The sequence below is a fragment of the Apiotrichum porosum genome (genome assembly GCF_003942205.1).
Source record: "Apiotrichum porosum strain DSM 27194 chromosome Unknown scaffold_1, whole genome shotgun sequence".
NCBI lineage: Eukaryota > Fungi > Basidiomycota > Tremellomycetes > Trichosporonales > Trichosporonaceae > Apiotrichum > Apiotrichum porosum.
In genome coordinates this window covers 1,787,804-1,815,349 of record NW_021167108.1, presented here as the reverse complement: position 1 = coordinate 1,815,349, position 27,546 = coordinate 1,787,804, and the positions used below count along the sequence as shown (strand labels likewise).

At 58.5% G+C, this 27,546-nt stretch overlaps 9 protein-coding genes across 9 annotated transcripts; 4 read left to right on the top strand and 5 right to left on the bottom strand.

Moving 5' to 3' along the window:
* Positions 1 to 206: 206 nt before the first annotated feature.
* Positions 207 to 900, bottom strand: EHS24_000645 (uncharacterized protein; the record flags this gene model as incomplete). The annotated part of the gene is made up of 2 exons (XM_028616469.1): positions 207 to 554; positions 664 to 900. The coding sequence occupies 2 exons, from the start codon at positions 898 to 900 to the stop codon at positions 207 to 209; spliced, it is 585 nt and encodes a 194-aa protein (XP_028480326.1).
* Positions 901 to 1,885: 985 nt separating this feature from the next.
* EHS24_000644 (uncharacterized protein) lies at positions 1,886 to 4,210 on the top strand (the record flags this gene model as incomplete). Its single annotated transcript, XM_028616468.1, has 9 exons — positions 1,886 to 1,906; positions 1,968 to 2,028; positions 2,088 to 2,146; positions 2,197 to 2,306; positions 2,369 to 2,501; positions 2,542 to 2,679; positions 2,722 to 3,913; positions 3,966 to 4,085; positions 4,140 to 4,210. 9 exons carry the CDS (start codon positions 1,886 to 1,888, stop codon positions 4,208 to 4,210), a joined length of 1,905 nt encoding a protein of 634 aa, XP_028480325.1.
* A 369-nt stretch (positions 4,211 to 4,579) lies between these two features.
* On the bottom strand, positions 4,580 to 6,339 carry EHS24_000643 (uncharacterized protein; the record flags this gene model as incomplete). The annotated part of the gene is made up of 10 exons (XM_028616467.1): positions 4,580 to 4,870; positions 4,922 to 4,995; positions 5,058 to 5,182; positions 5,237 to 5,267; positions 5,322 to 5,533; positions 5,590 to 5,671; positions 5,725 to 5,940; positions 5,988 to 6,002; positions 6,063 to 6,085; positions 6,161 to 6,339. 10 exons carry the CDS (start codon positions 6,337 to 6,339, stop codon positions 4,580 to 4,582), a joined length of 1,248 nt encoding a protein of 415 aa, XP_028480324.1.
* A 724-nt stretch (positions 6,340 to 7,063) lies between these two features.
* EHS24_000642 (uncharacterized protein) lies at positions 7,064 to 12,242 on the bottom strand (the record flags this gene model as incomplete). Its single annotated transcript, XM_028616466.1, has 11 exons — positions 7,064 to 7,217; positions 7,328 to 7,425; positions 7,472 to 8,665; positions 8,727 to 8,913; positions 8,978 to 9,108; positions 9,183 to 9,450; positions 10,517 to 10,594; positions 10,663 to 10,746; positions 10,798 to 11,678; positions 11,745 to 12,059; positions 12,228 to 12,242. The coding sequence occupies 11 exons, from the start codon at positions 12,240 to 12,242 to the stop codon at positions 7,064 to 7,066; spliced, it is 3,405 nt and encodes a 1,134-aa protein (XP_028480323.1).
* Positions 12,243 to 12,640: 398 nt separating this feature from the next.
* EHS24_000641 (uncharacterized protein) lies at positions 12,641 to 13,421 on the bottom strand (the record flags this gene model as incomplete). The annotated part of the gene is made up of 7 exons (XM_028616465.1): positions 12,641 to 12,712; positions 12,766 to 12,850; positions 12,928 to 12,950; positions 13,004 to 13,050; positions 13,115 to 13,192; positions 13,263 to 13,353; positions 13,419 to 13,421. 7 exons carry the CDS (start codon positions 13,419 to 13,421, stop codon positions 12,641 to 12,643), a joined length of 399 nt encoding a protein of 132 aa, XP_028480322.1.
* A 512-nt stretch (positions 13,422 to 13,933) lies between these two features.
* On the top strand, positions 13,934 to 15,214 carry SLC1_1 (1-acylglycerol-3-phosphate O-acyltransferase; the record flags this gene model as incomplete). Its single annotated transcript, XM_028616464.1, has 5 exons — positions 13,934 to 14,122; positions 14,182 to 14,342; positions 14,396 to 14,493; positions 14,535 to 14,819; positions 14,874 to 15,214. The coding sequence occupies 5 exons, from the start codon at positions 13,934 to 13,936 to the stop codon at positions 15,212 to 15,214; spliced, it is 1,074 nt and encodes a 357-aa protein (XP_028480321.1).
* Positions 15,215 to 15,512: 298 nt separating this feature from the next.
* Positions 15,513 to 18,059, top strand: APL2 (beta-adaptin; the record flags this gene model as incomplete). The annotated part of the gene is made up of 7 exons (XM_028616463.1): positions 15,513 to 15,534; positions 15,585 to 15,721; positions 15,786 to 15,890; positions 15,931 to 16,570; positions 16,613 to 16,992; positions 17,046 to 17,590; positions 17,663 to 18,059. 7 exons carry the CDS (start codon positions 15,513 to 15,515, stop codon positions 18,057 to 18,059), a joined length of 2,226 nt encoding a protein of 741 aa, XP_028480320.1.
* Positions 18,060 to 18,192: 133 nt separating this feature from the next.
* Positions 18,193 to 22,481, bottom strand: EHS24_000638 (uncharacterized protein; the record flags this gene model as incomplete). The annotated part of the gene is made up of 6 exons (XM_028616462.1): positions 18,193 to 19,239; positions 19,278 to 19,325; positions 19,414 to 21,858; positions 21,898 to 21,987; positions 22,063 to 22,230; positions 22,269 to 22,481. 6 exons carry the CDS (start codon positions 22,479 to 22,481, stop codon positions 18,193 to 18,195), a joined length of 4,011 nt encoding a protein of 1,336 aa, XP_028480319.1.
* A 2,681-nt stretch (positions 22,482 to 25,162) lies between these two features.
* On the top strand, positions 25,163 to 27,240 carry EHS24_000637 (uncharacterized protein; the record flags this gene model as incomplete). The annotated part of the gene is made up of 4 exons (XM_028616461.1): positions 25,163 to 25,530; positions 25,589 to 25,722; positions 25,814 to 26,411; positions 26,451 to 27,240. 4 exons carry the CDS (start codon positions 25,163 to 25,165, stop codon positions 27,238 to 27,240), a joined length of 1,890 nt encoding a protein of 629 aa, XP_028480318.1.
* Between the last annotated feature and the right edge of the window lie 306 nt (positions 27,241 to 27,546).

Genomic DNA, 27,546 nt, shown 5'->3' with positions numbered 1-27,546 from the left:
TGTGAAGAAGTACCTCCACCCACCGCCATGCCCCCTTAGTCAACCCCTAATGAGCTCCGACACGGTGGAGATAATGCTCGAAGATCGAGTTGTTTATAAGAAGAAGTCTAAATTTGTAGCAATGTACCGATGCACTTTTCAGTCCGAAGCAGCAGTAGCATACATACAAGCACGATACATTTGTTGTGTATTCCCGTATACAATGTCTACACGTTGGACTCCCGCTTGGCCTTTTGCATGCTCTCAAAGGCCTGCAACAAATCGACATCGAGGGGGACCTTTTCGCCGATCCAAGTGCCATTGGTAGTGTGGTCCGTGACGTCGTCGCCAGTGTTGGGGTGGATGAGAACCGAGCAAGGACCGCGGTTGGCCACAAACCACGAAAACAGCGCGCCGAGCTGCTCGGGGTTGAAGACGTTGACCTCGAACATGGGCATGGGGTGCGGGCCGAGGGGACCCTCGAAGAAGCGGTATGCGCGGCATTCCGGGAACTCTCGCCTCACGGCCTCGTACAGCTTGTGCGCGTAGGCGACGTGGCCCGGGTTTGTTGCTTTCTGCCAATATTAGCCCAGAACGCCCACGAACGAGATCTCAAAATGAGGGTAACGGCCAAATGAAGCCTGATTTGGTTCACCGGCCATCGGCCGCACCGTCCACACTCACGTGATAGACGTGAAAGTCCCACCACGACTGGGACCCCGGAGCACCCTCGCGGTCGTACAGGGCGTCATAGAATGGGCTCTTCTTTCCATCTGGACGAGGGGGGTTGTAGACTGCCTTGCCGTCGCCGTTGGGGTCAACGGTGTAGGCCAGGGGCTCGAGGCCGTCGGTCGCGTATGAAGTCTTGGGCTCGCCGAGGGCGGGGAAGTACGGGGTGAGGGCAGCGAACCGGTCGGCCATGTTGGTGTTAGTGGGTGTGAGATGTGGGTGAGGGGGAGAACAGAAGGAGCAAGCGCTCGCGGGTTAAATACAGACTGCCCACAATTGTATTGTGATTAGCTCACCACTGGGAATTGGATGACGAACATGGAGCTCGCTGGCTGACAAGCGCGTGCTTCCAACGGAAGCTGTCGTAAGCAGAACGGAAAGATCTGCTTCCGCTGGAATCCAGGCACGGTTGTGTGCTGTGAGGTCCCCGCCCAGCATCTCGCACGCGCCTGCTTTTTCCAGTTGGCAAAAAGGGTAAGGAGGGTGTCCAGTGCGCTGTTCCGTGTATCCGTGTCCATGGGTGCTTGGCACGACTCGACCTCCAACTCGTACTCCTTCTTCACCCTCTGTATCACAGTCACGCACACCTGGGTGGCCATCTCTGTCGCTCGCAGCGGAACAGGTGGCGCGCGCTGAGCGGACTGTCGGTTGAAACAATTCTTGCGGCCGTAGTGTTGGTTACCCATGGTCCCCTGCGCCGTGCGTGACAAAAAGGTCACTCTACCCTCTCCCTTATGCCTTGCAGTTCAGTCACAAACACCACACTCTGGCCACCGGCGCCAGCGGCCTGGGCCGCTACATTGCGCACGGCTCCTCCCACACTTCATGAGTCCTTTCACCATTTCCAACTCGTGACTCTCTACACCATCCGCATCCAACATACATACGCAAGTCTCCGTGCTGGCACATACGCAAGTCTAGAAGAACCGCCACTGCCGCGGTGTCACCCAGAGCACACTTACCCAGATCTTATCGATTGTACCGCCAGTCGCCCAGCCAGCGCGTGCGCGGCTGTCTTCGATTTCTTTTTTCAGCCACCAGACATCACTTTCGGGCGGCGCACAAACAGGCGATCCCCTATTCATCCCTCTCGACTCTCGACCTTTTGCCACCACAGGGCAGTGTTGTGATCTTCCTATCACCCATTTCATCAACCCCACACTACTGCTAGCAAGATATGGACTTTGACGTCGTCCCAGTGAGTACAGGTCGGGAGGAAGCCCCAGGGCGGAAGACGGCGCTCACCAGTACCTGTCCAGTACGAAGATATTGTCTGGGGAGAACGAATTGGCGGAGGGAGCTTTGGATCTGTATTCAAAGGTGGGTCTTGCTAGACCAAACAACCCAACATAGGCGTTCAAACGAGCTCACGCCTCCAGGACAATACTTGGGAATCGACATTGCAATCAAGGAGATCCACCCCTCAACACAGTACGATGTAGGTGTTGTGTTGGGCATATTGAGAGCGGGCTGCTGACAATATCCCAGGTACACAAGTACTTTGAGCGCGAGTGGCGTATCCTGCGAGAATGTCGCCACCCAAACATTGTCCTGTTTGTCGGTCTGAGCAAAGAGCCTGGAGTCGACGGCCGAGTCTTGTGAGTGTCCTCTCAATCAACTCTCTCCCAATCCGTGTCACGCTCATAGTGTCTCTCTTCAGCATTGTGTCCGAGTACATTCCACGCGGCAACCTGCGAACGTTTATTCGCTCCGGATGTGCATTCCCTTGGCGTCTAAGGATCTCGTTTGCGACCGATATTGCCCGCGCAGTCGCATACCTGCACGCCAGACAGGTGTGTGCCATTCCAGAGAGCCTTTACTGACTTGATCAAGTGTATCCACCGTGACCTCAAGGGCGAGAACTTGGTTATTACGAGCAACGACCGCATCAAGGTCGCCGACTTTGGGTTTGCACGTATCACGGGCCGCAACGACGAGGAAATGAAGCACATGACGTACTGTGGGACAGACGTGAGTTGGCCATTCCACACTGCACGTTGCTCACATGCACAGGGCTACATGTCACCTGAGATTCTCATGGGGGAAGAATTCGACCTCCCGACAGACGTCTACTCGCTTGGCATCATCTTTATGGAGATCCTGACCCGCATCTTGGTGGGCTCCAAGGTCTACTCGCGGCAGGCACCACACTTCGTCCCAGATCCCAAGATTGTGCGTCAACGTGCCTCCCCCGGCTGTCCTCGGGCGTTTATCGACCTGGCTATCGCCTGCTGTAGCCTGTGTTCTGCCGACAGACCCAGCATGCCTGAGGTTCTTGCCAAGCTGCGGGCCATTGAGCTTGCGCTGCCCGAGATCGACACCAGCGAGCACGTTGGTTCCCTCCGACTCCGTCGCGAGGGCCCGCGCGCATTACCCGTCTTTGACCGTTCCATGTCCGTGGGATCCGAGGTTGCCGCTGCCGCCGTCGATGCACAGCTCGGCGGTCTCGACGACGAGGAGATGGAAGAGGAGATGCTCGAGGAAGTCGTCCTGGACGCCCTGGTAAACGCCGACGTCCAAGTCGGTCCAGTGTCCGGTGCTGTTCGCCCGCACCGTGGCGCAAGCTACTTTACCCAGTGGAGCGACGACACCCCTGGCAGCCAGTACATGGAAGCGACGGAAATGCAGAGCCACCACATGTTGCTCGGCAGCGAGATATTTGCGGGTCCATCCTCTGGCGTCATCCAGCGCGCCACAATCATCAATGTTGCGTCAATGCGGCGTACCAGTATGCCCTGCTCATACCCTCCTTCGCCACCATATGACAACTCGTCTGATGAGGGATCAGTATGTACCATCAAGGAGGACAAGGTTGAAAAGGTCCGCGGCGAACCGGAGGCCGGACCATTCGTACCTCAGGTCGAGGTAACCGACATGGACGAGAGTGTGGCCACGACAGCACCACAACCCTCACCACCATCTACCGAGTCACTTCCTAGGCCATCAACCGACACCATCACTCCCATCACTGCTTTCCTCGTACCGAGGAACAGGGTCTCAAGTGATGGCAGCTCGAGTGGACCCAGTGACGCTTCCACAGGACCCAGTGAGGGTGCCTCTTCCAGTGGCAGCGACGTTGCCGTTCCTTCTGCTTGTCCTTCCCCATCAATCCCCCGCCGGACCTCCAACTCGGGACGCCACCGGTTCACCCTCGTCCACCGTGACCCACCAGCTTTGTCAAACAGCAAACGCATCCCTTCATCACGTACGCATCAGTTACCGGGCCGGCCGCTTTGCCCTTGAACTAACGTGCACAGTCGCAGCCAACCTCGCCAGAGCGTTCCTCCCACGCACCCTCACGGGCCCCAGGGACAAGTGTCCCGTGTGCTGCAAGCGTCTCGGGCCACGGGCAGCGTTGCAGTGCGACGACTGTGGGAGTGGGTTTAGCTTGGAGGGCTACGTATCGGCTATTCACAAGCTGACAAAAGCAGTTCTTGTCCACGCCAAATGTTCCGCGGACGCATCGCGCAACTGCACGACGGATATCAGCATTGACGAATGACTCATGGTGTGAGGCGGTGAGTGTCAGCCGTGAGGTTCTGACGAGCTGACCTGTAGTTTCCCTGCCTTGCACATATCAAACACTACCACGTAACGATCCATTGCTCAGAGGACTCGCAGTGAGGGCTTTGCCTGCCTTCCTCATGCGTCACCTACCGAGCACCTCTTGCCATTTCATTTCCATCAATAACGACACGATACACACGCCCACATGACACACACGAAACATGAACGACCTCAGCTCCCTTCGCTTTTTACACTTCATTTAGCTCCAGGTGTATGTACATAATCGGGCAGTAAATCCCAAATATTGCCATTTTATTGCTTTCTACATACTATTATATCGTCTGGGACCGCCTGGCTGCCATCCTTAAAGCAGCATGGAAACCATCACAGCCGCAACAGTCGCGTAGGTGAGGACGAGGGTGTCGCCCACGCGGGCGATACCGCCCGTGCTCGACTTGGAGCTGCCAGAGGTCTTGGAGGACGAGGACGAGGACGAGGACGAGGTCGAGTTGCTCTTGGTCGTGTTGAGCGCGACGGCACCGGCCGCTCCGGTCTGGTTCGAGTTGGTCATGGCCTCGCCGACAATAGCCTCAAAGCCCGACTGCTGGTAGATCTTGATCGAGTTGACGAGCATGACCGTGTTGACGAGGTTGGCCTGCGTATGGTGTCAGTTGTGAGCAGAGAATGCAAGCAGCGATCAACTAACCGGGTTGGCAATCCGCTCGGCACACGTTCCGGGGCAGTATGCATAGTTGCTGTACGTGGTGCCTGCCCAGTCGCCTGTGAACTGTGTCAGTGTTTTCGTCCCTCCAAGGACACCAAGGGCTTTCAGCTTTGCTCACCACAAAGGTTGACGTTGAGGATGAGCACCTGCGACTGGAAGAAGGTGTACGGGTCACACAGGGTGCGATCAAAAGCCGCAGCGGGGAGGCCCCAGGTCGAAGGGGTGGGGACGCCAGAGGTGATGCTAAAACGGGTGTCAGTGAATGCGCCGGTCCGTACAGAGTTGTGGGAGACTTACTCGGACGGGACGTTTGCGCGGAGAAAGTTCCCTAGCGGAGAGTCAGAAAAGGGAACACACTTTCTTTCCTAAAGCAACAACTTACAAATGCGAACGCCGTCGCCGTCCCAGAGCATGGCGTACACGCCACCACCGTTGTCGTTGAACGACGGGCCGAAGGTGTTGTTCGTGTCGGAAACAATGCTGCAGCCGGCACCGCCGGTGCTGGAGTCGCAGTCGCTCGAAATCATGCCGCCCGTATACAGGGACGTGTTCTGGGCAATGGTGCATCCCGGGGTGGTGTGGACCGTCATCTGGCTGGAGTGTGGTGTCAGCATGGAGAGTAGCCAGCAGGGCAGAGGGGAAAAACCTACTTTGCAGTCATGTCCTGCACGCCCTCGACAATGTCAATCTCGCCCGTCGTCGGCCAGGTACCTTCGTATCCGAGCGTCCAGACTGGTGCGCGCGGCGTCAGTGCCACACTCTATCAGAAGCACAACGGTACTCACTCGCAGGCCACACGCCACAGCCCCAGGGCATGAGTGCGACGTCGAAGATGAACAGGCCGCCGGTATACAGGGCCTTGGACGTGATGCGCACCGAGTTGCGCGCGTCGCCCACGTTGGTGGTGGCCCAGTGCTCGGCCTGGATGCCCGGAATACCATCGGCCGTCCAGAACGCGAGGCCCTCGCCAAACGCCTGCGACTTGTTCACATAGGTCACCGCTGGAGAGCGTCAGCAGTGGTCACGACGTGTAGGTAGGTGTACTCACAACCATGGCTCGGGTCTTGGGTAGCGGGTCAGCAAGGATACATGTGGAAGGAACCGCCAACAAAGGAGGGCTTACCGGGCTCGGTGAAGAAGTCAAAGCTGCGCCACAAGTCAGCCGCTGGTGTGACGATCATCCCGAAACACCCACACGCCACCGCGGTACTCGATACTCACCCGTCAAAGAAGGTCTGGCCAGAGTATCCCATCTGCAGACTCCACGTGAGGTCACGCCTGACGTGGGCCGGGACACTCGCGAGGTCGAGCTGGGAGTACTGGTACTTGGTCGGGGCGGCGAGGACGGACGGCGCAGCCGTACACAGGAGGGCGAGGGCGGGGGCCAAAAGGGACACCATTGCGGGGCAATGTGTTTGTTTGTGTCGATGCTCAGGTAGAGAGAACAGCAGCAAGGGTACGCACGCCCACAGGGCTTGCAAGCAAGTGGATAGTAGGAAGGAGGAGGAGGAGGAGGGTGGAGGGTGGAAGGGATGGGAGCGAACAGACCAGCAAGCGCGCTCTCTCCTTGATATATGTGGTCGTGCCAGACGACCGGGGGAAGTGATGGAGACCCGACGGCAAAAGATGGAGGACACACCTGATGGCAGAAACCGGCTGCTGATGGCGACCAAGCGCGGGAGGTCGTCAAGACCGAGGTAAGTTGGGGGAGGTGTGGGACAAGACAATCAATGTAAGAGGACAAGAAACACGATGTCGGGGGCCACTCAAGAAGCAAACAGTGTCGCTTCTCTCTCTCTCCCGGCCTGTCCCGCAAACATTACATTGCAGAAGGGAGTGATGCACAGGCCTCCTTCTCACCAGGTAATATTGGGGCTGATGGGCTTGCGCACTGACCATGGCTGATGGCTGGTCCTGGGCTTGGCTGGAGACTGGCCCGGGATCGCGCGCGGCGACGGTTAGGATCGTTAGGACATGCAAAACGCCAGACAACGCCACTTGCAATGTGCATATGCTCTCTACATTGGGGCCACTGGCTCCTAGCTGCTGCCCGCTGGCTGCAATGGCCGCTAGCACCCTCCCGCCGCCATACGTCTATCCGACCACCCCCTTGCAGCAAACGCCTCAGGGATCCTTGCGTTTCCTGCCTTTCGGCGTCGGACTTGCCTGCTCTCCGGGAACAGAGCCGCGGCCAAGCGGTGACGGGTCGTTGGTTGGCGTCTGGCCAGGTGTCTGGTTGGCGGGCTTCTTGTCAAACGCTCCAGTCTTGCGCAGCCACCTGATGGCGTCAGATCAGGTCGACGCTCCCGAAATACGGAAGAGAGAGAGAGAAAAAAAAAAGAGGCCGCGTCCAATGCGCCACCCCAGATCCTCTCACGCGTGACTTACCTTTGGCGCACTTGGTGGTAGCTACGTGTAGGCACACACTTGCTGACCAGGTCCCACTTTTCACCATGCTCCATGACCGCGCGAGTGAGGAGCTCGTCCTGCACATGTCAGCTAAGCGGCACATGAGGCTAGCTCTCCACTTACCTCCTCCTTGGTCCACTTGAGATACGGCGAACGCACACGACGGGCGGGCATGGTGCTTGTGAGGTGGACGTACTTGCCCAACCCAGGAACAGCCGCGCCTGTTGGGCTCTGGAAAGCGGCAGTGTTGTTGGCGACATCGTTGAACGGGTCGTCTTGGGTGGCAGAAGGGAATCCACGGGCTGGTGTATGGGCCTGCGACGATGGTAGCGAGCGCCCACGGTCGTCCAGGTTGATAGCGGGGCCAAGTGGGGTCGCGCTGCGGCTGCTTACCGCAGTGTCGCGGCGTTCACGCTCCGAGATCATGCCCTCGAAGCGGCTGGCGGCGGAGCCGCCACTCTGCGCAACATCCTGGCTTGCCTGGGCCAAAAGGTCGAGGGCCGAGGCTGAGACTTCTTCCTGGGAAGTAAACCGACGGGGGGAGCCCTCGCCTTCCTGGTTGAGGTGACGGCGCGTCGACCACTCGATTGTGGCGGGCGGCTCGTTCCGCCTCTGCTTCTTGCTTGGGCTGTGGTACACGTAGGGCACACGGGCAGTAGTGGTGCTCCGAGTGGCCGACATGACATGGGCAGGATGGTGGTCGCGGGTCGGGGTGCCAGGTCGAGTGGCCATCTCGGCCGCAAGGAGCAAGTCGTTAAAGTTGCTGCCTCCTGGAGTGGTCTGCGGGACCTGAGGGACACCGCGGTTGCGAGAAGGAGTTGTAGGCACAGCGCGCTTGGCGGGCTTTCGGGCTCGCGGCAGCAAGGGCGTTCCCTTGGCCGCCGAAGCGCTGCCTCGACGCTCTTGTGATGGCGACGCAAACACCTTCTTCTCTTCTTCGTCCGACTCGGCGTGCACCTCTTCACCGTCACGACCGTAACCCTCCGAATATCCCACACCGCCGTCGGGACCGATGACACCGTGACGTTGCAGCTCGTCAAGAGTGAGCCGGCCCACGTTGGTGCCAGTGTTGCGCATTGAGCGCACCTTTTTGGCAGCAAGGAGCAAGTGTTCAGCTCGTGCGTCGCCCATGGTGTTGCGGTTGACCTGCCGCTGTGGCTGACGAGTAGGCGGACCGGCAGGTGACGCCGAGGCGCCAGAGGGCCCAGCAGTGGCCTCAACGGCACCACCCAAGACAGTAGTGTCAAGCAAGACATGGGTACGGAGATGACGCAGCTCGGTGACGAGAGATTCGATCTGCTGCTGTGTGTCGACAAGCTGTGCCCGTGGTTAGACACTTGCCCGATAACGTGAATGAATCACTGTGGGGGTCACTCACTCGAGGCGCCATCAGGCGGTTATCCATCTCAAGACGTTTGTTGGCATTCTCCAGCTCCTTGTGGTATCCGACATCGAGATCAAGAACTCGCCGGGGCTGGTTGACAGCGGCCGCTTCAGCGTCGCGGACGCGGATCAAAGCACGGATCTCGGCCTGCCAGCTGGTGCGCTCTGCGGCAAATCGGTCACTGCACAGTCAGCCTTGTCGCCCCCTTGCGGCAAACGAGCAAACAAAAGGGGAGGTCTACTTACCGCTCAATGTCAATCATGCACTTGGAAAGGCGCGATTGCTGCTGGAGGGTGGCTATAGTTTCCTGCTGTGCCGCAACCTGTTGAAGCAGGAAAGGGACCCGGGAAGTGTAGGTGTCGACCAGTGAGCGCAGCTGTGAGAGTGGTCAGCCGCTGCAAGGGTGGTCCCCTATAGGGGGTTTCTTTTTTTTTAAAAAAAAGAGCTCACCATGGTGGCCAGTTGGTCTCTCTGCGACGCAGCGTCGTCGCCCGACTTGTCGGTATCCAGGCCATCTAGCGTCGCCTGGATGTCCTGCAACTCGCTCTCGGTGGGGAATCCATCGTCATCACCGCCATCGTCATTCTCTGCCATGGGGGACGCCTCGCCTGGAGTCACTGACGGGGGAGGGGTGGTTGCGCCAGACGCAGGCGGGGACGGCCGTCCTCCAAATGCACGTGTTGTGCCTTTGCTGTCGCTCATCGCATCGTAGTCCAGCCTGGCGGGCTGTGTCCAACGTGTCAGCACTCGTCCTGTTGCCAGTGTTTCTTGTTGTCTGCCAACAACGTGGAGGTTTTTTCCTCTAGTGTACGTACCCGCCGTATTGTTGAAGGAGTTGGGAGAGACGTGGATGATGTCTCTGGAGGGGGAGGGGTGACGGGGGAGGAGAAGGCGGGCGTGAGGTGTGTGTGTCGAGGCGGGGTGGGTGGATGGGCCATGGATGGGGTGAGCAAGGCCGGGTGGCGGGGGAGGTTGAAAGAGGTAAGAGGTGGTGGGCTCGGCAAAGGTATCTCGTTTGTGACGCAATGCGGGCCCGGGTGGGAAAGTGGGGTGGCAAGAGGTCGAGCAAGGATGTATGCGCTGTCGGTGGAGGGTATGGGGAGCAGGAAGGGTGTGGTGGCGATGGATGGAAGGGGGGTTGAGTGGATGGATGGTTGGGTGGATGGGATGGGGGATGGATAGCGCACGAGAGGGGCGGAAGTGCAAGTGGATGGAATGGGATGAAATAAACCGCTGTGGGTGGGATATGAGAGTGCCAGGGTTGCCCTCTCTTTGGGTAAGAGAGAAGTCAAAAAAGGTCAAAAGGTAAGGCGCGGGGGGAGCGAAGCTCTGGCGCTCTGGGGGGGTGGGCTCTGTCTCTAGCTCTCGCCTCCGCCCCCCATATCACACAGCCTGGGGCCAGCCACCGTGCGACAACCCACTTTGCTCCCGCTCTGAATTCGCCACTCACCTCTCTCTGGTACTGTACTTGCAGGATCTCTGGCAGGCACCGCCCTCTCGGCCTCTCGTGTGTACGTACCACAACAGGCCACAGGATACATGCTCTCACTACTACTATGTACATAAAGGTTCAACACCAACCTCCACGGAATGGCGATGGAAAGAATACAAGGGCTCGCGCCGTATCGCTATCTCATGTTCTCTCTCTCTCTCTCTCTCTCTCGCGTCGCTCCTTGGTTCTATCACACAGGTCTGCTTGCTTTCATCACACATCCTCAATAGGGTGGTGCGCTCCACTCGTCCAGTGAAGGGGCGTTGTGCTCCTCTTCATCCTCGGCACATACGTGCCGTCAGCCTTCTTCTTCTCAATGTTGTTCTTGCGAGTCGCACGGTTCTTAACGGAACGCTCGTTCATCTTCGTGCTGTGAAAACAAACAGTGTGAGCAATGGGACACGACCACGACGGACCTGCGCAAAAAGAGCCACTCACACATATTCACGGTGACCAATGGGTCCACCATGCGAGCAGTACGCAAGGGCTTCGACCGAAGCGGCCAGGAAGAGCCGTTTGGGGCTGGCGGGAGCGTTAGCGCGGGGCTCACAGGCAGCGAAAGCAGACACGTACGCGGTAGAGTTCATGGGGTTGTGAACCAGAACATGCTTGAGCGTCAGGAGCTCGCCATCAGTGACCTTGAAGTTGTCCTTTGCAGTCTTCTTGTTGATGCGGGCGTCCTTGAGCGAGTCGGCAGCCCTGACACGGTATATGCTGGGCCAAAAGTCGTGAATGATATAGTTGCCCTTGACGTCCCACTCGAACTCATCCGACTCGGAGTCTGTTGGTGTCTCGGGGACCCTCCATGGACGGCGGCGTCCAACACGCCTCTTGCGCTTCTTTGGGCGAGACGCTAAGCCATCAGAGTCGCTTGCCTCATCATAGCTGTCTTCGTCGGTGGTCTCGCTGTCCTTCTTGGGCGGCTGTGTAGCTCGCTGGATGAGGTCGGCGTGGTGCTTCTTGAGGGCATTCTGGCCAGCCTCGTCCCAAGTCTTGCGGCCAACTGTGGCGACCTTGTTGACGTCGATGCGAGAGACGAGGCCTTTGGGTCCGTCGAGACCAATCTTGACTGCGGGCTCGCCGTGCTGTAGACCCGCAACGATGCCAATCACTTGGCGGAGAACCTTGCCATCACGCACAGCCGGATGCGATTCAATCTCGCCCACAGCCTGCTTGCGACGTTCGGCAGCGTCCAGACCTTCCTGGTAGCGCTTGAGCCGTTCGCAGGCCAGGTGAATATCGCGCTCCTGGCGATACACCTTGTACTGGGGCTTGGACCAGTACTGGCGATCGCCACGGGGCATGTAATGGGAGCCTTGGATTGAGCGGAGGGGCTTGCGGCTGCGCTGCTTGTACCATTCGGGCACGGGGCGACTGACGATCATGTCGGAGAGGAGGGGGCCACTCTTAAGCTCTCGCTCGGTGGGAATGAGGTTGTGGTATACGCAGATTTCCTATTCGCGTTAGTCTCTCGTTGCACATCCCTCTGGGCCTCGTGGCATGTCGCCGGCTCAACTCACGTGGAAGACTTTGTCATCCAGCTGGGTCCGGAAGAACTTGTTGACGCCAGCGAGGGCGACATAGTCGCGCAGCGAGAGGCCGGTGTCGAGAGCAAAACAGCGGTTGAGAATGTGATCAGGGAGCTGCAGTAGAGGGCAGTCGGTGCGCGAAAACCACGAGGGAATGTCCTTCCACTTGGGGGCCTTGGCGAACAGAGGTGGCCTTCCGGCCTTCTTCGGTTTGGTGGTGGCCTTGACGTCTCCCTCACCGTCCGAGCCTACATCAGATGCATCGTGCTTGACTTGGTCGTCGTGCTCCTCCACAGGCGAGGAAGGCTGATGTGGTGACGGTGGTGGTGGTGGTGGTGGTGGTGGTGGTGGTGATGATGTAGTTTGTTTTGGGGGAGGGCGTAGGAAGAAGGACAGAGGAGGGAAAGAAGGAAGGAAACCAGGTCAGCGCTGAAACGAGGGAACAGGCTGCTGATGGTGGCAAAACGCGCTCACCTGTGGGTCGCTCATGGCCACGGGGGGTCGCTGTGAGGATTGCCAGGCCCCACAGACCTTATGGACGGTGAGGTAGTTGGGTTGAAATGGATGAAGGGGGGCTTGGTGGTTGGTGACCAGGTGAGGCAGGTGGACAGCAGGGACGAGGGAGCAGAGTTGAATGGACAGGATGGAACAACACCAAAACAGTACAATCATCCACACCTCCACACCCGCGCCAGGCGCAACGTTCGTCCTGCGCGGCGCTGGCAGTTTGGTTCCGCAGCCCGTGTCTCGTCATGCATATGTGGTGAACAATCTCCATTGTTTCAAGCTACAACGTTAACGTGATACCTCATGTACACCGCTTCCCCAGCTATACCCAGAATGTCTACGAAGGGCTCTGCGAACAGACTACGGCCAGCGCGGCCCAATCAAGACTGCAGCAGCTTGTCATCGACAGCCTCCTGCGTCAAGCCCTCCTCGCCGTCGCGGACCTCGAGGACCTGCCTCGTCAGCATGCTGCTTGTTGCATACCTCCCTTTGTCACCGTTCTCACCTTGGCCACCTCGGCGGTTTGCTGAAAGTACGAGAGGGAGGACGCGTGGAGCGTCATGAGGTCGGTGGGAGACGAGGAAGGAGCCCTGGGTAAAAGGTCAGTGACACGGGCATGTTGCCTTTGGGTCCAGCGACTCGCCAGTTGATGAGGAGCAGAGGGTACGAGATACGACCGTCCTTGTGTTTCTTTTAAAACGAAGTGTCAACATCGGTCAGAGATCAGAGATGAGAGTGCGCACCAGTTCATGAGACAGGAGGACATAGCGAGGTGAGTTCTCGGGAAGCTCTGTGACCAGACGTCAGAATAAACCATTGCCCGCAGGCAACACCGCCCCCGAATGTGAACGTACCCTCGGCAATCTCCTCAATGCTCAGGTCGGCAAACTCTTCATCGACGGCCATGACGAGGGTAGACTTGACGATCTTGACTGAAGTGAACGAGGTCAGCCGTGAACCCATGGCGGCTCCACGGAGTTTTCAAGCTCTCATTTTACCCACTGGAGATTGCTGCATTGCCTTTGCGGTTGTTGAAGCGGAAGGCCTTGAGAGCGTCCTTGACGTCGGCGGGGATATCGACTGTACGAGCGGACTGTGCATGTTCGTCAGTTACATGGGCGGGGGTGAGAGGGCCTAGGGCGTGTCGGGATGACGGACCATGGTAGCAGTTTATGAAGGCGATAGGGAGGTTTGTGTGTTGGAATCTCGACGTCGTGTTGCTTTGGGCGGTGACCGCAGTGATCAGTGACGTATTAGCTTTTCGCTCTGGGTGCCCGAAAGCTGGCACCGTTGCGCCGCCGCCGTTGTGGCCGCTGGCCGCTGGCTGAGCACGGAAGCGGAATTGTTGGCCCATGACTGTGTGTGCGCGGCCCGCCCACTGCACGCCCACCCCGATACCCCACGCAGACGGCTGGCGCCGCACACACTGCCGCCCTGTACCCCGCGGTCCGGTTCAGTGCTTCTGCACTTAACCGCAAGGTCGCCCAGCCGCCAGCGCTTGTGCTGTATCCCCCCCCCCCCCATGACACACACGGAGCATTGTTGCCGCCGCCGCCATCTGTCAGTGCAATACTTCCAACGCGATTGTTGTTTCCCTTTTGCTCTCCATCTCACCTCCTTCTCCTCCTTCTCCTCCTTCTCCTCCTTCTCCCCCTTCTCCCCCCTCACCCACAATGCCCCTCTCCTGGGTACTCAAACCCCTCGCGGTAGCTTCCGCTGTCGCCTTCTCCACCCTCGGCCTGCTCTCGACAAGGTACCAGAAGGCCCGCTTCTACTGGAACTCGGTTCTCTTCCTCGCCACGCTCGGATGGGCCAGCGTCTGTGGCCTGTGCATTACCTTTTACAGTGCTGCCGCTGGCAACGTGAGTGGCAAACAGATATCTGGTCCTGGACCGCGCTACCCCACACTGACATGCTTCAGCGTCTGAACATCAACTACTATGTGGCTCGGTCCTTCTATCAGGTGGCGCACCGTCTTGTCGGTATCGACTTTGATGTGGAGGGCGAGGAGCATCTTACCAACCTCCTGACCGCACGCGATGGCAAGCCGCAGAGCGCCGTTGTTCTCGGCAACCACCAGAGGTAGGTGGTTTGTTGTTGTAACAGTGGCTCGGGATCGCACTGACACCTCGCAGCATGATCGATATTCTCTACCTCGGACGTATCTTCCCCAAACAGACCGCCATCACCGCCAAGCAGGAGCTCAAGTGGTCACCTTTGCTGGGCCAGTACAGTGAGTCGGAGAGCGAGGTCACCTCATGCTTACGCTGCCAGTGGCGCTCTCTGGTGCCGTCTTCATCAACCGCAAGAACCGCAAGGACGCGGTTGCGGCCATGCAGCAGGTCGGCGTCGACATGAAGAAGAAGGGCGTGTCACTGTGGATCTTCCCCGAAGGCACTCGGTATTCTCATGAGGAACCCACGCTCCTCCCCTTCAAGAAGGGCGCGTTCCATCTCGCCATCCAGGCTCAGGCGCCAATTGTCCTCGTCGTGTGTGAAAACTACAACCGCCTGTTCGACGGCCAGACCCGCTTTGACGGTGGTCGCCTGAAGATTAAGAGTGAGGGCACAGGATTCTGAGGCGCGTAAAGGACGGCCTGCTGACTGTACTTAGTCCTTCCACCCATCTCGACTGTCGGCCTGACCTCGGACGACGTTCACAGCTTGGTCGACTCGACCCGTGACCTCATGCTCAAGACACTCAAGGAAATCTCGCTCCCCGCTCCTGCGCGTGCGCCTTCCGTCTCCACTGCCATCACCAATGACGCAAAGGTCACCCCGATCCCCGAGAAGACTGAGGAGTCTGTTGCGCCTGAGGGTGTGAGGCAGCGTGTCGTCACTGTACCTACCCCGACAGCTTCGACTGACTCCCTTCCCAGCCGTGAAGAGACCACGACCGAAGATGAGATGGATGACGACGCTGTACTCCTCAAGCGCCCCAAGACCGAGGCATAGAAGGGTTATTTGTCACGACTATCCACATATATACGACACTGTTAGACGATTTTTTTACACATGCATGTCTCATGCCGCAAGGCTCGTGGATGATTGTTGCAAAGGGTGCCCGTAAAGGCGGTGATCGCGCAGATGATCGAACTCGTAGAGTGGAGGTGTAAAGGAGCGGAATCAAATACGCGCTTGTAACGTCAGCGCGTGCCCATCCACGCCGACGAGGACCACCAATGTATCATCGCTGACATCCCTCCCCACTCGCCACACTCTCCCCCCTTCTCCATATCAACGACTATTCGTCATGGCCGCTCCTCCCCGAAAGGGTGCGTTACCCGCCTCTCCGTTGCCACTGCTCTTTTACTCACTCTTGCAGGCGAGAACTGGGAGCTGCGCCAGCAGCTCAACAGCGAGTACCGTGACAAGCGCGCGGACGCGATCAAGCGTGTTATTGCAAACCATACCATTGGAAAGGACTGCAGTGGCCTCTTCCCGGATGTCGTCAAGAACATGGTGAGCACCCTCAACGCGTTGAGAGGGTGGTGGTGTCATGTTGAACTGGCTGACTGTTGTTTAGCAAACAGACGACCTCGAGCAGAAGAAGCTAGTCTATCTTTACCTCATGAACTATGCCAAGACGCAGCCTGAGCTTGTCATCCTCGCCGTCAACACCTTTGTCAAGGTAAGCAACAACTGCATGGTCCCTTTGCTAACAGGTACAGGACGCAGCCGACCCGAACCCGCTCATTCGAGCATTGGCCATCCGCACAATGTCGGTTCTCCGCGCCGACAAGATTCTCAACTACCTCGCGTCGCCGCTCTCGCGTTGCTTGAAGGACGAGAACCCCTACGTCCGCAAGACTGCTGCTCTGTGTGTTGCCAAGGTGTTCGACCTCAAGCCCGACATGTGTATCGAATACGGCTTTGTGGAGACGCTCCGTGACCTCATTGGCGACGGCAACCCCATGGTCGTCGCCAACGCCGTCACCGCCCTGGCCGACATTCACGAGGCTTCTCTCAACATGGCGCCTCCCGAGTCGTCGCCCGAGGGTTCGTCGCCAAATTCAGCTCGCCTGAACAACCAGCTCTTCATTATTGACCACGCCACCCTGGCCAAGCTTCTGGTTGCCCTCAACGAGTGTTCCGAGTGGGGCCGTATCGCCATCTTGTCAACGCTGGCGCGCTACCGCACAACCGATGTCGAAGAGGCCGAGCACATTTGCGAGCGTGTCATGCCCCAGTTCCAGCACGCCAACGCCGCTGTGGTGCTCGGTGCCGTCAAGGTCATCATGATCCACATCAAGAACGTGCAGCGCGAGGACTTGCTCAAGTCTCTCACTCGCAAAATGGCTCCTCCTCTTGGTAAGCTAACCCAAGACACGAAGCCCAGGTGCTAACTTTCAGTCACCCTCATCTCGCAGGCACCAGAGGTTCAGTGGGTTGCGCTTCGCAACATCAACCTCCTGCTCCAGAAGCGTCCAGAGATCCTTGCCAACGAGATGCGCGTCTTCTTCTGCAAGTACAACGACCCTCCGTATGTCAAGGTCGAAAAGCTCGACATTATGGTCCGTCTTGCCACTGAGCGCAACGTGGACATTCTCCTGGGCGAGCTCAAGGAGTATGCCTCCGAGGTCGACGTCGACTTTGTGCGCAAGTCGGTCCGTGCGATCGGCCAGGCGGCTATTAAGATTGAGTCGGCGGCGGAGCGTTGCGTCAGCGTCCTGATGGACTTGATCGAGACGCGTGTGAGCTATGTTGTGCAGGAGGCCGTTATCGTCATCAAGGTGAGTATGCTGCTGCCGTGGCGTATGTATGCCATGACGCTAACCGACGCCAGGACGTCTTTAGAAAGTACCCTCACAGCTACGAGGGCATCATCCCCACGCTGTGCGCCAACCTCGACGAGCTGGACGAGCCCGAGGCACGTGTCAGTCTCATCTGGATTATTGGCGAGTATGCGGAGAAGATTGAGAACGCCGACGAGCTGCTCGGCACCTTCCTGGACACGTTCAAGGAGGAGAGCTACGCCGTCCAGCTGCAAACCTTGACCGCTATCGTCAAGCTGTTCCTTAAAAAGCCAGACCAGTCGCAGGGTATCGTCCAGCGCGTGCTGCAGGCCGCCACCAAGGACTGCGACAATGCCGACGTCCGGGATCGCGCATACATTTACTGGCGACTGCTCTCGTCCGACCCCGCCGCTGCCAAGTCGGTCGTCCTGGCTGTCCGTCCACCCATCAACTTGCCGCAGCGCACTGTGCCGCCCGCAATCCTCGAGGAGCTCATCAGCGAGATCTCGTCGCTGGCAAGTGTCTACCACAAGCCAGCCGCGACCTTTATCGGCAAGGGCCGCCTTGGCGCCGAGGAGATGAAGCGCACGGTCGAGTAAGTCGATTCTCCCTTTTTCCCTTTCCATTTTCCTCTCAAGAGAGCGGTTGCTGACATTCACCCCCACAGGCCCGAGGAGGACACTGCGCGCGAGCGTGCGCTCCAGACTGTGGTTGCGGGCCAGCAGGCCGAGAACCTGCTCGACTTTGACGCCGACGAGCCCGAGTCGGGCGCCAGCGACGGTCTGGCAGGTCTCGGCTCGCTCAGCACCGGCAGCAGCGTGATCAGCTCACAGGCGATCGCGTCGGCCGCCAAGTCGACCAACCCGCTAGACGAGCTCATGGACCTCTTCTCGACGGCCAGCATGGCCACCCCCGCCGCACCACTCGCCCCCGGTGCCGGTTTGGAGGGCCTCGCCAACTCGGTCTCCCCGCCCACCACTCTCTCCCCCTCTCCGGCTACCCCCACGGCTGCCCCTGCGGCAACAGCTGGCGGCGCCCAGGATGATCTCCTGGGGTTGTTCTAGACTTTATTTGACATGCTACGGCCCTTCTTATGTGACAAAGATACCAAAATGACAACCAACATCTAGTTGAATCAAGAAAAGTGCAATAAAACTGCATACTATTGACATGGCTAGACTACATGTAAACCTATCTCTACATATTCTCGCCCATTACGCGGCGGCGGATACGCTCGCGATCGGCGGTGGAGGTGTCATTTGCTTGGGTGGTGACGGCGCGGTTACTCTTGCGCGTACTCCTGTTGTTGGTCTTGGACGGGGCTGGCGGCGACTCGGCCGCGTCGAGCTCGGCGTCACCTTGGTAGTCCTCTTCTCCTCCTTCCGCTCCGGCCTGTTCATCCTCTTCCTCCTCTGCAACTGCTGCTTGTCTGCTCTCCACCGCCTCGTCATCCACGCCCTCGTCCTCGTCCTCATCCTCGTCCTCATCCTCGTCCTCATCCTCATCCTCATGATCCTCAGCCTCCTGCTCTGCCTCCTCCTCTTCGTCTTCCTGCTGTGCATCCTCGTCAGAGTCGCCGACGGGGCGACGTTGCGACCGAGTTCGGGGTCCGGCGGCGTGGGGGTGGAGTGATGGGACAAAGTCTTCCTCATCACGAGGATCGTACCCCTTCGGAATGTGCCGCTCCAATGTTTGCGTCTGTGTTTGTGTCTCGTCGATGGGAGCGGTAAGGGCCGTCATGGCCTTGACTTTTGCCGCTCGAGCAGTCCGGCCAGAAGCAGGCGGAGTGGGTTCCTTCTCCGTGACCTGGGTACGTGTCCGGCGCTTGGACGGCGTGGCAGCTGGAAGATCTTCGACATGCTGCTCGTTGGCCTTGCGCTTCCGTTGCGTTCCGGAAACGCGCACGGGAGGATCTTCGGCAGGAATTGAGGCCGCCTTGCCCTTGCTTCTGGTCGCACGCTGCGGCAGGATGACATCCACCTGCTGTGACGGAGGGGCACGCGCCTGGCGAGAGGCTGCGCGGGTTGTGCGAGGAGGAAGCTGTGTCACACCAGTGGGGCGAGATGGACCAGCCGAGGCATTGGAGGCAGGGCGGTCGTCCTTCCTGAGGCGCCGTCCAGGCGGAGGAGACGCGGAGTTCACCGGCTCGTCAACCTGCCTTTGAGGGCGGTTTGGTCCACGCGATTGCGCTGGCAGAGGGACAACGGGAAGTGCGACTGCGGAACGATGCTGAGAGAGAGTGAACTGCAGCGTAAGCAATCAGTGGTCGGCGTTCTACTTACGGCAGTCGGAAAGTCGTCCGCCGTCGCGATTCCAATGTCAATGGCAGTCTGACGTCAGCTCAGCCCGCAACTGTGTGCTTACGTTGCTGCCCTCATCCTCGTCCTCCAGGTATTCCGGTGGCACACGCCAACTTACGCGACGCTGGGACGCCGGGCCCTGGCCCTCATGCTGGCGGCCGCGGCGACGCGCCGAGGTCATCGGCCGGCGCGCTTGTTGTCGTGAGGTCAAAGGTTGCGGCGGACTGGCAGGTCGATCGCTTTCAGAATCACTGCTGCCATCCAGGCGACGAAGGGTTTGTTGGTCTGCCGAGTCGCTATCGGTAGCGCTGTTATCGTGACCGGCAGGGCGAGGGTTACCGCCGCTACCACGATCCTTGTCAGGGTAGTCGGACTCAGGCTCGTCGTCGCCCTCGTTCGAGCTGGCTTCATCATTCTGGCTCTCCTCGGCAAGCCGCAACTCCTCCTCCTGGCGAAGGCGCTCCCTCTCCTCGTCCTGATCAAGCTGCCACCTTCTCATCTCCAGATTAAACTTTCTGCGGTCGGGGTGGTTGGGAGGGAGGTAGGCTCTGGCACGGCCCACCACAGGCACTTGGGCATTCACGCGAGTGGCGACGATAACCCGCATCTTGTCTTTCATGTGCTGGACATTGAAGTGCCTGAGACGCCTGGTCTCCCAGCCAAATTCACCGTGGACGTACGCGACGGCGCGGCATGGGTTGGCCTGGCTGAGTGGAACCTTTTGCACAGAGCGGTACAGCAGGTCGCCTTCAAACTGGGTCCACTTCCGCTTGCCGCTCAGGCGGCCGTAGTCCGACTTGTTGTCCCGAGTACGACCATGGAGCACTGACCGCGGAGCAATGAAATCTGGAGGAATAACGAAGCACGGGTCTTCAACCAGTGGTTGACGGTCAAAGTCGACCATGAGGCGGTCGTCTGGGTCAGGTGTGGGATCGCGGACGGAAGCGTCCTGCTCGTGCTCGTGATTGTTGGCGCTGTCATCCTCACTCAACTCGTTCGGCTGGTATTGGTCGTCCATGTCCTGCTGCGTGACATACGGCAACAGGACATCTGGCGACTCGGTCCGAACCCCATGACGTGTCTGGTTTGTCGGTGTTCGCTTCTTCTGAGTAGCTTTATGAGCTGACACGCGTCGTGGTCCCGGAGGTGTTCGATTGGTGATGCCCCGAGACCTGCGAGGCGTAGAATGTGGTTGCCTCTCAACGTCGAGAATATCCTCGGGGTCCGGAGTCGCGAACCGAATCTCTTCTTCACGTCTTGTACTACGGTTGACGAGGGCGCGATGGCTGGTTGGACGAGAGGGAGCTGGGACAGGGGAAGCCAAGCCATTCGCAGCCGCGGTGGTTGGGGCCTGGTGGTCATGTTCCTCGTCCTGGATGTCCTCATCATCGTCCTCCTGCTCAACACCGTTGAGCTGCGTTTCAGAGGGCAGCAAGTCGTCATCCTCTTCGTCGACATGGCCACTTGAGTTTTCAATTTCGGCCTCATCGTGGCCGTGGTCGAAGCTGTGAGACTGTGACTCGAACGGTGGCAAATCGCCGTTATTCGGAACTTCTTGTTGGGTCCGAGTTGCGCGAGGGGTGCCGTCCACATCTTCGCTATCATGTTCGTCACTCTGAGGTTCGAGCTGTCCCAGGGAGGGGAGAACATCGTCCCCATCGTCTTCATCTTCGTCACCGCCGTCACTCGAGTGTTCATCGTCTGACGAAGATTCGTCACGAGCTGCAGCTAGCAGGGTGTCGTCTTCGTCCTCCTCGGACGCGTCTTCCATCGTTTCGGGGTTGAGTTGCGAGGGCCCAGGCAACCCATCGTCGTCATCGTCATCATCTTCGTCATCGTCCATTTCCTCCTCCACATCGCTGAAAGGATGGAGTTGAGACTCTGGGGGCAGGATATCTTCATCTTGGTCTTCCTCGTCCTCGTCGTCCGCAGAGAGATCACTCTCTGGGTTCAGAACAGATTCGGTCGGGAGAACGTCTTCGTCGTCCTCTTCCAGCAGCGGGGAGCCTTGTCCAGGCCGTGGCGTAGCACTTGTCGATCGCCGGTGACTCTGGCCATCCCCATTAACCTGTTCGGCGTGGGGGGCAGTGTGGTTGAAGCTGCTTGGTGTTGGACGTGAACCGAGCTTGAAAGGTTGAGACGCCTCGTCAACCACCCCGCCGCCGTCTGTCTGGCGTGATTGTCGCTTTCGTGGAGTAGACGGATGTGGATTGGCACGCGGACGGGTGGATGGTGCTGGTTCAGACAGGCGCGCGCGATGTGTAGGCCCAGGAATGAATGCGGCCTGCATCTCGATGGTCACTGCCTTGAACATGTCAAGGTCAATTTCCATATCCGTCGCCTCGAACATGGCAAAGTCGATTTCAGTGTTGCCCTGGCCGGCATTGGGGCTCGGCTCGCGAGAAGCGTTTGGCGGCAGGTCGTTGGCGTTGCCTGGAGAGGACGCTCCCACGCGAGAGTAGCTGTGCGTAGGCTCAGCCTCCTCGACCATGTCCACATCATTGTCCAGGGACTGTACGGAACCCGCTTGGGAACCTTCGCTGTCGCTGTCGAGGTAGAGACGCTGTCATCATCAGCAGCGATCTTCTAATTGTCCACTTACAACCACTTTGTGGACAAATTGCAACATCGTTTGCTGGAACTCGCTGAACAAGTGCTGTTCACGAGAGCGACTGGGGCCGTCCTTCCGCAGCTTTTGTGGTTGGTCAGCGTAAAAACGCGAGAGGCCTCGCAGGGCTGACGCCTACTGCCCGCCGGATGTACATACCTCTTGGTCACGGCGCTTTAGCAGATGCTGCCACCGCTTTCTAGTACCCGGCTTCATGTCGGTCAGATCTGCGTGGCCGAAGAGCTGAAGAAACGGCTTTGGTGCAGACAATGACTCGTCGGGGTCAGATGAGGGAACAATTGAGGGACACTGGTATGCAAGGAAGATCTGGGGCGTGTCAGGCAAAATGTAACAAAAGGACTCACCTGTGTGCCAAACTCGAGCCAGAGCTGAAGACCTTCTTCATCGCCGAGGAGGTCCTCCGGGAGGAGGGACCTGAATACGATCCAGGCGCGAAACAGCACCGCGTTCCTCTGACGAACGTCGGACAACGGGCCGTCCGTTGGTTTCTCCTTTCCCTTGTCGCTTTTCCACAACGCGCCAGCTTGGTCGGGACGGAAGATGACCCATGCAAACATGGCAATGCTGAAGCGCCCTAATGCATCTTGCAGAGTGTCGCCTTTCATTTGTGCGCGAAGCCTTGGGTCGAGACTGTCGATCACATCCGCCGAGGAAGTGAACGGCTCAGCGTCAGGAGGAAAAATGTATGCTTCGGCAGTGCCTGCGCGCCTGTCAGCGTTTTTCGCGTATCACGTATCAAGATCCGGCGCCTTACTCAAAAGTGAAGCACATAATCTCTCGGCACCGTCTGCTTCTGCATCCCCAGTGGCCGCAGCGAGGGTGGCGTCGAGACAGTCGTTCGCTATACCACCGAGTATTTGAGCACGCCACGCGAGCGGCTTCTCTCTTGAGGTACCATGCGCAAGGGAGGCACGTACACGCGGACGTCGAGGAGAGAATGGTGGGACGACTAACGGAGAGCTGTATCGCTGTTCGACGTGGGGAGGGAGCACCGAGACGGCTGATCGTGTCGCGCGTCCGGCTGGTGGTTGATGGTGGCTGTCCGAAGTGCCAGAGGGTCCGGACTGCGCAGAGCTCGAGACACGAGTAGACCGGCGGGTGGGGGTCGCTTGAATGTCTTCCCGACGATGTGTCCCCTGGCGGGTTCCCCTCGTTGAGGACATTGTCGGGTTGAGTAGTTGAATGAAGTTGTTTCCCTTCGTGGAATTGTTTGTGTTCAAGTGACCGGACTATGACGATCATGGGGGAAAACAGGTTACGTAATACAACGGATCCAAATAACCGTGACCCACACCACCCACACGTCCTTGGTGTATATGAGGCGGACTGCACCTCTCGCCTCTAGCCTCTGGGATGGATCTCTGTGTGAGCAGCGTGCGTCCAACGATTAACGCGGACGCGTTGAACCCACACCCGTCGGAGCTAACAGATATGTCTGTGATACCTATTGGGAAATTGTAAATTTTGTACCGTTAAAAGGCGAAAGACATTCTAGTCATATTTTCGCATTAGGTTGGCGTCATTTGAACATTGAGGTGCCGAAGTGCAAAACGGCGGACACGGCAACGGCAACGTAGCTAACGTATAACGTAGCTCGTCAGGCGTCCAGAAACACAGTGCCCGACAGGTTCAGTTATGTGGGCGTGATCCAGGTTCACATAATTGAACAGCACACACGAAGCTTGCTAATAGCCCAACTAACCCGGACGACGTAGTGCCACCCAGACACCAATGAATGCCAATGCCAATCTAGACACCGATTGCTGATTGCCAGGCGTGGAAGCGCGTTTGATTTCTCTGATATCTGAACTGAATTGTGGTGGCCACTGTTCTACTTTTAGCCGTGCCTGCCTAGACTGGGTTCTTCTGGCCTCGACGACCTCGAGCAGTGTTCGTTTCGCGTGCGGATTCGTTTCGTGTGTTGAAGGACGTTGTAGATACACAAGAACCAAGCGAGGAACTGGGACTTGCAAAGTGAGAGGCAGGCAGGTTGGGTCCTCACGCTTTGTGCTCGGCTCGCAGTCAATTCAGTTGTGCGATTGCGATCGTTCCCCCCCCCCCCCCCCCCCCCCTCCCAATCTCCCCAGCTTGGCCCCTCACCACTTTGCATCCCCCGGATCGGTCGATAGACGCTAAGCGCTGAAGACAAAAGTCAGTACAGTACACTGAGCGCCATCCCCCATCAGAGATCAGTGAACTGTCGCCACACGACGCGCGACGACAGGGGGTGTGAGGTCGCTTGATCGCTTGATATGTTTCGGGCACTCGCCGACGGGTCGGGTCCTTCCCAGTCAACCCCTCGTTCGGGGGTTGCTGCACACAGAGGTATCGAGAGCAGCCCGCAAACGTCAGCTCGGGCCGCTCGGAAGCTCTCGAAAGTGTGTACCAAGTGTGTGCGTATGACGAAGCTGACGCCTCTGGAGCTTCGCGCGCTCGGACAATGCCAACGTGAAGCGCCGTTGGCGTTGCACACATCACCTGGATGACCTGGATGACCTGGATTACAACCTTGCAGTTGGCCAGTTGACGTACTCTAAGCGCCAGGGCTGGTTCTATGCAATCAATCAACACGCCGCACATTGCTGCGTGCACGGCGGCGTTGAACGCCGAGGCGTCAGCCGTCAGCCTCTGAGAGCCAAACCCTTGCGCCGCTGAGCGAATGGCCCTGTTCAGTCTGCCCGTTGCCCACCGTCGCACGCCGCAGACACACGCATTACGCACGGAGGCGTCGAGGAAGCGTGCCAAGATGGGCAACGGGGGAAGCATGATGAGGGATCTAAGCCCTTGCTGGAGGAATGGCCAGAGTAATGATGCAGGGCGGACGGTCTGTGCAGGACCACAGGGGGCTGGGGCGGGGGAAGAACGAGCAGGTCAAGTGGAGTGACGCTTCACAACACAACACAATACATATGTACATGGCCACTGCTAGGGCAGCCCCATTGTCATCATCAGCATTCACCCTCTTACACGTTACACACACGCTCATCGATCATCAACGCAGCGACGTTTCGTCCTGTGGCGAGCTGCAACAGAATTGGCAGCACCACGAGACCAACAATAGCCCGACTGCCGCCACCGTACATAATCCTCCTTTTGACCTTTGGGTAGTTGCATCTTCCTGTCATCTTCCGGATCACCTTGTGCGCCCTTTCGCCCCAACCCCATCCCCACCCGCCGCCCTTCCACTCTGCCCGTGTCCTTTTCGGTGTCATCTCCGATAGGCCTTGCCCAGTTCTCAATGTCAGACGCCGCCCAGCGCTTCCCAGATGCGAGCAGTACAAGACAACGGCAGGCGTCTGGTTCGAGTACACCAACTCTTCCTCTTCCTCGTCCCAAATCTCGTGGAGGAATCGCGGACCGCCTTGCACATCGACCACGTCCCCGGCCACACAGTCAACCTCAGATAGCCTCAGGTTCGTCCTCGTCTCAAACGAGTCGACCACGTCCGTCCCCGGAGGTTGTCGATACTACGCTTCCCCGCTCAAAACGATTTCAGCTCTCAGCCCTCGCGATGCCCTTCTTTGGTCCCCAAAAGGCATTGAGTGCACATGTTGAAGTGCACCTCGACTCGAGTGTCGTTGACCTCGTTGGAGGACCAACTACTGGGTAAGTGGCAGCGGACCGGACATGGCCGATTTACAGTCCCTCGATTGACCGATTCCAGCTCGAGCTACTCGCTCCCGGGAACTGTCGTCTTGACGCTTCCCATTCTTCCACTCTGTTATGAAGGACGATACCGTATTCTCCACGACCTCACTATCGTGTTCGAGGGCAAGGCCGAGTACTGGGACGAGAGCAGTGAGTGTCCGGCCGTGCGCGCCGAATTGCCACCCACGAGGCTTCTCGGCTTCTCGTCCGACCACCGTTGTCTCCACCGCTGATCCTCCAGACCGATACACACCGCTTCGGCTTCACGCCGCTGCACTGCCATTGATTCCAAGTGACCAGCCGATCCTTCTCCCTCCTTGCGACCCGGCATCCGACGGATCGACAGTCAGCGTGTCACTTCCTTTTGATCTTCGGATCCCGGGGTGGTTGCCACCGTCGCTGAAGGCCAATTACGCATCCACGACCTACGGTATCATTGCTGCTGCCGAGATTGGGTGGAGTGACAAGACTGCCTGGTCGTCTCGCGGTCGCCAGTCGCGCTTCACCCCGTCGCTCAACGTTATGCACCGCATGCGATCGCCATACACTCCGTTCGTTGTCCGACGCCACCGAATGCCTTCGGCTCTCCGGACCGACTCCGTACCTCGGGAGCGCAACTTCACTCTCAAGCCGCAATCGAATCTCACCAGCCAGCTAGAGTGTGTCGTTACTGTTCCCGAATGGGCGGACATGTATGGTGGAGGCGACAGTCTCCGCCTCCAGGTCCGCTTCCGAATGCGCGACGACCGGCCCGAGAACGACACTCCCCGGAGGAAGGACGACTATGTGGCATCTCTTGTGGAACTTGGAATGGAGATTGAGGAAGTTCAGAAGTTTAGGTGAGTTGAGACCCCGCTTGGCAACTGCTGACTTCCCAGCTCTGCACCATTCAGCTCGTTTGTTGCTGCATTTCCGCTTCCCAGCGAACAACCCAACCGCGAAACGGGTGAATACCGCTTGATGGGGCCTGCCGCCGTACCACCTTTCGAGTCTGTATTTGGCGAAGTAGACACCGCCTGCCGCACGACCACAACCAGGGCATGTCTCCTTACTGAGAACGGCGAGCAACGTAGCTTTGCCTTTGAGGGCGGTCTCGGTATCAGCTACCGTTGGCGCCGACTCAGCATCGTCCTTCCTCTCCCTTGCGCCGAACAGAGCGCCAGCCGCCCCAACCCGGACTCGGACGGGCCCTTCCTTCGCGTCCGCCACTGTCTCAAGACTCGCATCGTTCTGTCGCGTCCTGGCGGCGACATGGAGACACTTGTTCTGCAGACTCCCATTCGCTTCGCAACCGAGCCCACCACGTTCCCACATCGCCCTCTCGCGGCACCTCCCCCGTACGTCTCTATGTTCCATGAAAATGGCGACATGCGTGAGTGCGACCCTCTGCCGCTGTACACGCCTGCCGGTGCCGAGACAACCAACGTCGACCGGAGTGTCGAGGCAGAAGCCGGCACTGAGGTGGAGCTTGCACCTCCCACGCCACGCCGTACTTCATCGTTGCCAACTGTCCACTCCGTGCCGTCTGACGAAGTCGAACCTTCGCCCTCCGAGGACGAAACTTCAAGCTCGCTCTCACCCCTAGTCTCCCCCGTCACATCGCCGGCGTCACGGGCAGTGAAACTCCCGTCCATCCCATGTCAATCGCTCTTCAACTGTCCAAACTAGTAGCCCTGGACTGTGACATCCCAGTCATTGCACTACGACCCCGCACCCGCGCGACGGCGATGCAGACACACGCCGTAACGTCTTTGACGAACCCCAACGACGCGCTTCGCAGGCACAAAAAAGCTGGACATTGTGTATCGTGTATCCATATAATCCATATAACTAAGACTCCTGCGTCGTCTCTCTCCGTGCGCTCTTCGTACTGATTGTTCTAGCACATTATGCCTTGAAATGCACTACTACCTGTTTGCCGCCGTAGTGCACAACAATGCCGGCTTACGACCGTCCAGATATGTGGCACTCAGT